This window comes from Oreochromis aureus, linkage group 3 (genome assembly GCF_013358895.1).
Source record: "Oreochromis aureus strain Israel breed Guangdong linkage group 3, ZZ_aureus, whole genome shotgun sequence".
Taxonomy (NCBI): Eukaryota; Metazoa; Chordata; class Actinopteri; order Cichliformes; family Cichlidae; genus Oreochromis; species Oreochromis aureus.
This window is the reverse complement of record NC_052944.1, coordinates 77,326,836-77,337,111: the sequence shown is the minus strand read 5'-3', so window position 1 is coordinate 77,337,111 and position 10,276 is coordinate 77,326,836. Positions and strand designations below refer to the sequence as shown.

Sequence of the window (10,276 nt, the reverse complement as noted above, 5' to 3'; positions counted from 1 at the left end):
GGCGATATGACGATATATATCGTGTGTCTTTGTCTTCTATTGTTTCTAACCCGAATTTTACAAATTATTACATAAAATATATCATTAACCCTTTAAAACTGGTCGGAGCAGGCACACTCCGTTTTCCCTAACTATTTTTAAATCCCTGTAGAACTGTAACCACGTATGGTAGCGCAATAATGTTTTTTTTTGCATATGAAACGGTAGGAGTTGTACTTACATCTTATTCCATTAGCTTGCCCTAGGTCACGGTTTCCTTCCACATATAGCTTCGCAAAAATTGCATAAAAAGCACTTCCAGCAACAAAAACATAATATTCCAGAAACAGGCTTTGCCGATCCGATCAGCTGTTCATAACACTTCCTACGTTGGAATATAACTCAGCGCGAACTATCGCATGTCCGCCATTACATGTCCGAAACTGGAAGTGATGTCATTTTCGCGGAAAATGTAGTTTTTTCAGCTTCAAAGCCTATGTTGGTGTTTTTAAAAGTCATGTTTGACTTTATGTTCTTCTGTATCGTTTCTGGGATGCTTAGAAGTCAAATTACACTGCTGTAAATCGTTTATTTTGATGCACATGCTGTGTTTTTGCAAATTTGCATTTATTTATTTTCATTTTTCCTGTAGTACATAAAAATTTGTGTATCTCAAAAATAAAACTATGAAGACACTCAAAATAAATAAATTTTAAGATAAGCTCTGGTGGACTTGGTTCTATGGTAGGTCTTAAAGGGTTAAATAGCCTGTGCAAATATATTAATGTTGTCTTCTCACTTTACATACTCTTAACTTTATGCAAGAGAAAATAAAGTATAAAAAATGACATTTTCACAAAGAAACTCTGTCTTGTTGTTTTGCAACATGGTGCTGCTTTACATGCACCCGGATTTGCGACATGCTTTACAGTAACTCAAAACAAAGACTGCACCCTCTCCACTCGCTGTTTAAAGACTGCATACTTTCCAGATGACCACAGGTCAGGTGGTATATCGTGATATATATCGTTATCGTGATATAAAATAATTCATATCGTGATAAATATTTTTTCCATATGGCCCAGCACTATGTGGAAGCCTCTCCGACATTCTTTGCAGTAGTTCATTTTGTCTCCAGTGTGTCTACGTTGATGTGGTTTTAGGTCCTGTAGATGATTGGAGGTATTTCCACAAAGGTCACAGAGAAACTCTTTCCCACAACCACAGTGACGACAGGGTTGAGAAGTGGATCCAAATGCGTTGCTCTGATTCTTAACAAAGACAGTGTAAGTCAGGGAATTCCTTCAACGTTTTTATTCTGAACGTCACCTGAAATAAAGAGCATCTCTGCCAACGTCCAATTACATTCTACTGTTTACATTATAACACTCAGCTTACAATTCCAAGATACAACATATATACATCCTCACAGTAACTGCACTTGTAGAGTTACTTTCTGGTGTGGATCTGTTGGTGTTTTTTCAGCTGATGTGAAGCTTTAAAAGTCTTCTCACACAGGTCACATTCATAAGGTCTCTCCTCAGTGTGGCTAAACACGTGTTGTTGTAACTGTGCATCTGTTGTAAATAGTTTTCCACACTGATCACAGCAGGAAACATCAATTCCAGTGTGACTCCGCAGGTGAATATTTCGGTAGTGTTTGTTGCTGAAACTTTTTCCACAAAAGTCGCAGCTGTACGCCTTAATTCCAGAGTGGGTAACTAGATGCCTCTGTAAGCTGCTATTTTGAGCAAAAGCTTTACCACACAACTCACAGCTGTAAGGTTTAACTCCACTGTGGATGATATGGTGTAATTTTAAGCCTTTATGATGGGTAAAAGACTTTCCACACAAGTGACAGTTGTACACTTTAAATCCACTGTGGATCAGTTGGTGTCTTTTTAAGTTTCCAGCCTGGGTAAAAGACTTTCCACACAACTCACAGCCGTACGGTTTAAATCCACTGTGGATGAGTTGGTGTTTTTTTAAGGTTCCAGCCTCGGTAAAAGACTTTCCACACAATTTACAGCTGTAAGGTTTAACTCCGCTGTGGATGAGTTGGTGTGTTTTTAAGCTTCCAGCCTGGGTAAAAGACTTTCCACACAATTTACAGCTGTAAGGTTTAACTCCACTGTGGATGAGTTGGTGTGTTTTTAAGCTTCCAGCCTGGGTAAAAGACTTTCCACACAAGTCACAGCTGTAAGGTTTAACTCCACTGTGGATGAGTTGGTGTGTTTTTAAGCCTCCAGCCTGGGTAAAAGACTTTCCACACAAGTCACAGCTGTAAGGTTTAACTCCACTGTGGAAGAGTTGGTGTCTTTTTAAGTTTCCAGCCTCGGTAAAAGACTTTCCACACTCATCACAGCTATAAGCTTTAACTCCACTGTGGATGAGCTGGTGTGTTTTTAAGTTTCCAGCCTGGGTAAAAGACTTTCCACACAAGTCACAGCTGTAAGGTTTAACTCCACTGTGGATGAGCTGGTGTGTTTTTAAGTTTCCAGCCTCGGTAAAAGACTTTCCACACAAGTCACAGCTGTAAGGTTTAACTCCACTGTGGATGAGCTGGTGTGTTTTTAAGTTTCCAGCCTGGGTAAAAGACTTTCCACACTCATCACAGCTGTATGTTTTCTCTCCCTTTCTTCTGTGAGGTTTGTCGGCCTCCTGAGAGCGCTGACTTCTCGCTCCATGTTGGTCCTGCAGTGACAGAGATACAAACAGAGGCAGTGAGTGAAATGCAGTCGTGGAACAAACTGAAACTTCCTCCATTGGTGGAATCAAACATGTCAACAAACACATTGTTGGTGTGTTACCACCACCTTCTGGTGGCATTATCACATTACAATGATGTGACACAATGCGAGGTATAATTAAAATGACATTATTGAAGAAATATTGATCAGTGAAGAAAATCTTTTACAAAATTGCAAGTTCAACTGATGGTATTGTTATTTCAATGTGTGCTTATAAAATATGATCTTTGTATTTTCTTTCAACTTCTGTCGTTTCTGATTTTGAATGTAGATTCTGTATATATGGATGAGCCCAGGATGCAAACGATAAAGCTGCTGTTAATGGGTTTTTAAAAACCAACCAGCTGTACACACAGTTTCAATAACAGTGTAACTGTGATATTTTATTCACCTTTTGTGTTGAAGTCATTGTTTCCTCTGTAGTGGCTGAGCTGAGTCCAAATGGCTGAAATTGTTCCTCTGTTGCACCACCAGACTCTTCTCCTCCTGTTACTCAGCTGGGACACACACACACATATGTATGTATATATACGTATTATATGTCAATCAATCTTTAATCAATCAATCTTTATTTATAAAGCACTTTTCATACATAAAATGTAGCACAAAGTGCTTTACATGGTTAAAAGCAGCCCACACCACCCCACCCTCCCACTCACTCCCCACACTCTCATTAACATAAACCATCATGAAAACACACATCCCCCCACCCCCCACACGCACACACAGACAGACACGCACACTTAAAAGAGTAAAATTGGGCTGGGTACGCATTAGCCAAGTGAGGAAACACAGAGCCGGTCACAGACCGCAGCCTCCAGGCTGGGCACACAGCAGGAGGGAGGCAGAGAAGCCCCCCAGCCAGGCTGAGAGGACCCACAGAGCCCAAGCAGCCACGGTCAATCACAGCCCCGGTGCAGAGAGCCCCCTCCGAGGAAACACTGGAGATATGACCTAATAAGAATATAAAAAGGATAAAGAGATAAAATAAATAAGAATGGGATACAATATAAAGATAAATATAAATAGAGTAAGAAGATAAAAAATGAATAAGAATAAAATCAATAAATATTAGGTAATAGTATAAATAGAATAACAGCATAGAATAAATAAGCATAAAATAAATAAACGTTAGGTAAAAGCTAAATTAAAAAGGTGGGTCTTGAGCCTGTTTTTAAAAACATGAACGTTCTCTGCGGCCCTGAGCTCCTCCGGCAGGCTGTTCCACAGTCGAGGACCGAACCACTGAAAAGCTGCCTCTCTGTGAGTATGTGTCCTGACTTTAGGGACAATCAAAAGGCCAGTACCAGAGGACCTCAGGGTCCACGAGGGTTCGTATGGTAAAAGCAGGTCTGAAAGATAAGAAGGCCCAAGACCATTAAGACATTTAAAAACCAATAAAAGAACTTTAAAATCGATCCTGAAACACACGGGGAGCCAATGCAGCGATTGTAAAACCGGTGTAATGTGGGCCCGCCCTCTGGTCTTCGTCAGCACACGAGCTGCAGAGTTTTGTAAAAGTTGCAAAGGTGAAATATTCGTTTTGGGGAGACCAGAGAGCAGGGCATTACAGTAATCAATGCGACTGGTAATAAAAGCATGCATCAGCATCTCCGTGTTGGCCCGAGAGAGAATAGGGCGGACTCTGGCTATATTTTTTAGATGATAAAATCCAATTTTGGTTACATGTTTAATATGTGGGATAAAACCAAGCTCAGAGTCAAGAATAACACCCAGGTTTTTCACTTGTAGTGAAGGGCATAGTGAAAATGCCTGTAATTTAGACAAGAGTTTCTCTCTCTGAGCCTCAGGACCGATGATTAAAACTTCAGTTTTGTCCTGGTTAAGCTGTAAAAAGTTTTCTGCCATCCAAGATTTTATATCTAGAATACAGTTAAAAAGGGCATCCATTGGTCTGGTGTCATCAGGAGACACGGAGATATAAAACTGAGTGTCATCAGCGATCGTGGACTTCAGGAAGACCAGGAAACACTTGACCCCTGTTTCAATCCAGGGGGTCAGTGTTGACATTGTGGAAGACTATAAATACCTTGGAGTCTACATTGACAATAAACTGAACTGGACAAAAAACACCACAGCACTTTACAGAAAGGGCCAGAGTCGTCTCTATTTTTTGAGGCGACTGAGGTACTTCAACATCTGTCAGAAAATGCTCAGGATTTTCTACGAGTCTGTTGTGGCCAGTGCGATCCTCTATGCTGTTGCATGCTGGGGGAGCAGGCTGAGGGTCGCTGATGCCAACAGACTCGATAAACTGATCCGTAAGGCCAGTAGTGTTGTGGGGATGGAGCTGGACTCCCTCAAGGTGGTGTCGGAGAGGCGGATGCTGTCCAAAATAAAGACAATGTTGGATAACACCTCCCACCCACTCCATGACATGCTGGCCAGTCACAGGAGCGCGTTCAGTGAGAGACTGAGAGTATCGAAAAGCACCACTGAACGACACAGGAAATCATTCCTGCCTGTGGCCATCTCCCTCTATAAGTTATCCACTTAACACACACATGTTTATTTTTTCTTTTTCTTTCTTTTTTAGCTATTTATTAATAAACGACTTATGTATATATATGCCTGTATATATTGTACTATTCTTAGTTAGTGTATTGTCTGTCTTGTTAATGTCTGTTTATTATAGAGCACTGTAACAAAAAAATAATTTCCCCTAGGGATCAATAAAGTATTCTGATTCTGATTTTGGGAGTCAGTTACACCTAATATCATTTAATCCTTGAGGAGAGCGGTCTCTGTGCTGTGGTTCACCCGAAATCCAGACTGAAATATATCTAGTAGGGCTGCCTTGATTAGTCGACTACTCATGATTACGTCGACTATCAAAATCGTCGACGACTGATTTAATAGTCGACGCGTCGTTTGAAACTTTGTAAGATCACAAAAGACGCAGGAATAAGTAGTAGGATTTAAGAGTGTAATAACGGACTGAAACAGAAGATGGCAGCACTGTGTGTACAAGGGTGCCAGCTACTGTTAAACCCAGAAGAAGAAGAAGTAGCTCTCTCTCAGAATTCATAGCGCATGTCACTACCCGATCCGTACCGGAAACCCGATCGGTACCCCGCATGCGCGAAAAGTGTCTACTTCCGGTCGAAGCATTTTACGATAGTTACGGGTCAGAGTATCTGTTAAGATGTTAAGAATAATAAGTGTCTCTTAAAATGTTTCCGATAATGAAACGTTTAATATAATGTAGACAAAAACAAAAAAATAAAAAGATAGTTACGGATCAGGACTCCCCGATCCGTACTGCGCATGTGCAGTGGTTTTCTTCTTCTTCTGTTCGTTTAATGGCAGTTTACTCCCCAGTGTACGAGGATAACGCCACCTGCTGACCAAACGAATAAACCGTATTGTAAACTGAAGCAGCATCATTACAAATGCATGTTTATTTTGATTTAGTGATAGTCGAGTGTTTTTGTGCTTGTCTGTGTGGAGAGGATTGATTGGAATAGTGATCATGATGTCCGCTATCACTGTCAGTTGTCAGAAAACACTTCATCTGACTGATGAATCTTTACATGACACATTACTAAGTCAGTATTATTAAGTCTGTAATTCGGCACCATTCTTCTTATTTTACGGCGCTGTTGTTCAATCGGGGACGCTCTCTGTTAAGGAGAAAAGCGTGAATTTTGTTTGTATACAGATTATCCACTGTTTAAATGTCCCGGGCAGTCGAAAATGAGGCAGAGCTGTTGAGAAATGCTAGGAGCTAACTGGGCGCTAATCGTATCATTCAAATATATTGAAGCTGTGTCCCAAAACGTCGGCTGCATCCTTCGGAGGACCCGGCCTTCGCGGTCTACATGGGCCGGGTCCTTCAAAGACCGAGAAGGCCGGAAGTGCGAGGCTGTGAAATGGGACGGTCTAGCCTTCAGATTTGCGTCACCGCTGTGTCGGTGGAGTTTAATAAACTCGGCCGTCTGCTCCTTGCTATCTAAAATATAACAGGACACTGGCGTAAATTCTCGACCGTCTCACACTTCTGTTTAATCAGTTTTCTGTTTGACGTTTATTCAGCTGTGTGAAAATCCCGGAGGAACCCACCCGATGGATTAATAAAGTTTTATTTAATCTAATAATCTAATAATTTTGATCTCAGCCAAACCAATTTACTCCGGAACAAATAAAACACCGAAAAGGCAAACAATTACATTTTTAAGTTATCCGAGTGACTTATATATCATGTTTAACCTGAGTAGCGAAAAGAGCGGGGTCTGAAAGCGATGAAGCCGAGTCCGCTGCTCTCGCCGGCTGGAGTGACCATTGAACCCCCGGCTTGTTATCGAGCGGGTGGGTAACAGACGCTCCTCCAGCGTCGGCACACTTTTGCAAATATCGATGTCTTGATAAACCAAGCAGATATTTGTAATTTGCACAGCTACTTTCTCGCCTGAAAATATGTTAAGTTTATTTTGTGACCCAGAAAGATTAATAAGACTAATTTTAAAACTTAGTAGCGGCCGCCATTGTTGGCAGCTGAAATTTGGCGGGGCCGCGCTATGAATTCTGGGATATGGTGGGCCACGAAGGACACACCCGCCTTCGTCGCCGGGCTGTGACGTAATCGGCCTTCAAATGCGGCCTCCGCAGGATGCAGCCGACGTTTTGGGACACAGCATGAATGTCGCAATGCTGGCAAAGAGAGGAAGTGACGTAAGATTTGCGCATGCGGGGTACCGATCAGGTTTCCGGTACGGATCGGGTAGCGACAGCGCAGCCTAGCTCAGTTTCCAACAATGGCGGCAGCTAGTTAGTTTTAATATTACTCTTATTATTCTTTCTGGGTCACAAAATAAACGTTTAACATATTTTCAGGCGAGAATGTAGCTGTGTAAACCTCAAATATCTGCTCAGTTTACCAAGACACCACATATTTTCGGAGACGTCTGTTACCCACTAGCTCGATAGCTAGCCGGGGGCAAGGCTCACTAGCGCCCGTGAGAACACCGGACTCCCGGCAAATCGTTTTCAAATCCACCGCCGTCTATCGCTACTCAGGTTAAACATACATAAGTCACTTAGATAACTTAAAAATTTTATTGTTTGGCTTTTTTTTAGTATTTTATTTGTTCCTGAGTAAATCGGTTTGGCTGAGATTAAAGTTATAGTTTTTACACAGCTGAATAAACGTCAAGCAGACAACTGATTATCAGAAGTGTGAGATGCTCGAGAATATACTCCGGTGTCCCGTTTTATTTTAGATAGCAAGGAGTTTATTAAACTTCACCGAAACAATCTTCAAATTTCATTAAAATTTAATAAACTGTCATCTTGTCTTTATTTTTAGTTAGCACATACCTTAAACACTTAAAGCTATAAGCTAATGATAGTTTTATAAGAGCAGATCCATGCTGGTGCAATAAGCTGTAGGTTTTACGTCCAATGGATGCATGATCTGATTAGTCGACTAATCGCAAAAATAATCGGTGACTAGTCGACTATCAAAATAATCGTTTGTGGCAGCCCTAATATCTAGGATCTGTTTATCATTCAGAAAATCATTAATCTTGAGTAAAAACAAGTTTTTCTAAAATTTTACTTAAAAATGGTAAGTTGGATACAGGTCTGTAGTTATGAAAATCATTGCAATCCAAATTGCTCTTCTTCAGAAGGGGCCTCACCACCGCCGTTTTAAAGGCAGCAGGGAAGACACCCAACTGAAGAGAGCAATTCATCATGTATAAAAGCTCAGCTTCAAACAATCCATAAATTGTGTGTGTATGTGTGTGTGCACCTAGCCACACGAAAAGTCCGGTCACTTTCTTTCTAAGCTTCTTAGCCTCAGAACAAAAGCTGTCCAGCTTTGTGTTTATCAAAACTCTTTTTACAAATCCTGCTGGAATACGTCAGCTTACAGCTGCAGTCAAAGCAAGATGGAAATTATTAAACAAACAAGCAAGCGAGCGCTCAGCTTCTCCCAGCATGCTGAGCTAATGATTAGTTGGTGTTTTTCTGCAAACAGTCTCTCACTCTGTCAACGTGTTCACAATAAACTGTGAACACACTTCGCAGATTTCACGGATTTTTGATGGTAGCGACCTTTTGCAGACTTATACTTCCAGGTGAAGAACCAGACGTCTTTATTTGCGCTGGAAGAAATTTAAAAAATCATGCATCTGGAGATTATCCTATTCTAAAGGCTGATTGTCCTCCCCCACGCTTGTACCTGTGGCTTCCTGTCCTGGGGGTTGGCTCTTCTCCTGCCCTGCACCCTTTTGTTCATATTCAAAGACTATTTTTCTGTATGTATTCTTTCCCCCTAGCAACCGCCGTATTATATTGTTGCAGACAATCACAAACTCTACAGTCTGTCTAACTCCAATGTATACCAAACAATCTATTATTCCCAAAAGAGATAAACTCAACATAAACTGAACCCACATTAAAGTTAGCTCGGTGCTTACCTTTAGATGAGCCCACAAACCGAGAGAAACTCCGTGATGAAGCTGGAAGTCTTAAGAAACAGATCAGGGAGCAGAGACCCACGTGGTTCACGCTGATCTCAGCTACGATCCAGGAGACAAGGGTGTGCAGATCGATGCAGGTATCGATCCAAACGTTGGTAGTGGTATATGTTCCTGTAAGTTCACTACTTTACTCCCGTTTCATGAAAAAGCAGCTCTCTCTGCTCAGCTCCTCTCCTGCACACACACTTTCTCCGCCCCCTTTTCCTGGCTCTGTGGCGATTTGTTACTGTGCGGTCACGTGACTCAGCTGCGCAACGTAACCACGTGGGGTGTAATTTCGAAATTAGCGCCTATCTCCTTTTCCTAAACTCTTTTCCTTGGTCTCGATGAAAACGTCATCGTGGGAAGGAGATTTGCTAAGGACTCAGGGAAAGAGAGGAGCGGTGCTGAGTGTCTTGTTTCTCTATGTTGTCGTGGGTTCTCAAGAATGACACCATTACTTGAGGAGAAAGTATTTTATCGAACTGTGGTTCACATGTAAACAAAGCTTCGCCATCACCGTCTGCTCAGAGGTAACTTCCTCTAGCTATCTAGCTCCCCCTACAGTCTAGGAGTATTAGACTGTAAATTAAATTAGACTGTCCCTTGGACAACTGTGAGCGACATCAGACGTGTGCACTGTCTTATTTCTTTATGTTGTTGTGGGTTCTCAAGAATGACACCATTACTTAAAGAAAAGGTATTTTATCGAACTGTGGTTCACATGTAAACAAAGCTTCGCCATTACAGTCTACTCCGAGGTAACTCTCTTTGGCTCTCTAGCTCCCCCTACAGTCTAGGAGTATAAACAACATAAAACATGATACTAGGCAAATAAGGATTTGCTGTTATCATTACATCTTCCTTTTTTTTTAACAATAACATAACATACCTACTTTCACAAACATAAACAGTCTCTATTTGCTTTCTACTTGTTAAACCAGGCTTTGTCAATGTAACGTTAACAACACAACTAGTTTTCAACAATTCCTGGTCCATTCAACACTAGTAACCAAACATAGTGCAACTTGCATAGATACTATGACATCATCTTCCAAACAA

At 41.3% G+C, this 10,276-nt stretch overlaps 1 protein-coding gene and 1 long non-coding RNA gene across 2 annotated transcripts; both read right to left on the bottom strand.

Annotated features, from left to right (window-relative positions):
• Nucleotides 1–1,989: 1,989 nt before the first annotated feature.
• Nucleotides 1,990–2,604, bottom strand: LOC120438259 (zinc finger protein 85-like; the record flags this gene model as incomplete). The annotated part of the gene is made up of 1 exon (XM_039608705.1): nucleotides 1,990–2,604. A coding segment is annotated over one exon (615 nt), but the record flags the coding sequence as incomplete, so codon positions are not given.
• An 8-nt stretch (nucleotides 2,605–2,612) lies between these two features.
• On the bottom strand, nucleotides 2,613–9,232 carry LOC120438260. Its single transcript, XR_005611738.1, has 3 exons — nucleotides 9,173–9,232; nucleotides 3,121–3,226; nucleotides 2,613–2,673 (listed from the first exon to the last, which is right to left on the bottom strand). It is a non-coding gene; the product is annotated as an uncharacterized LOC120438260 (long non-coding RNA).
• Between the last annotated feature and the right edge of the window lie 1,044 nt (nucleotides 9,233–10,276).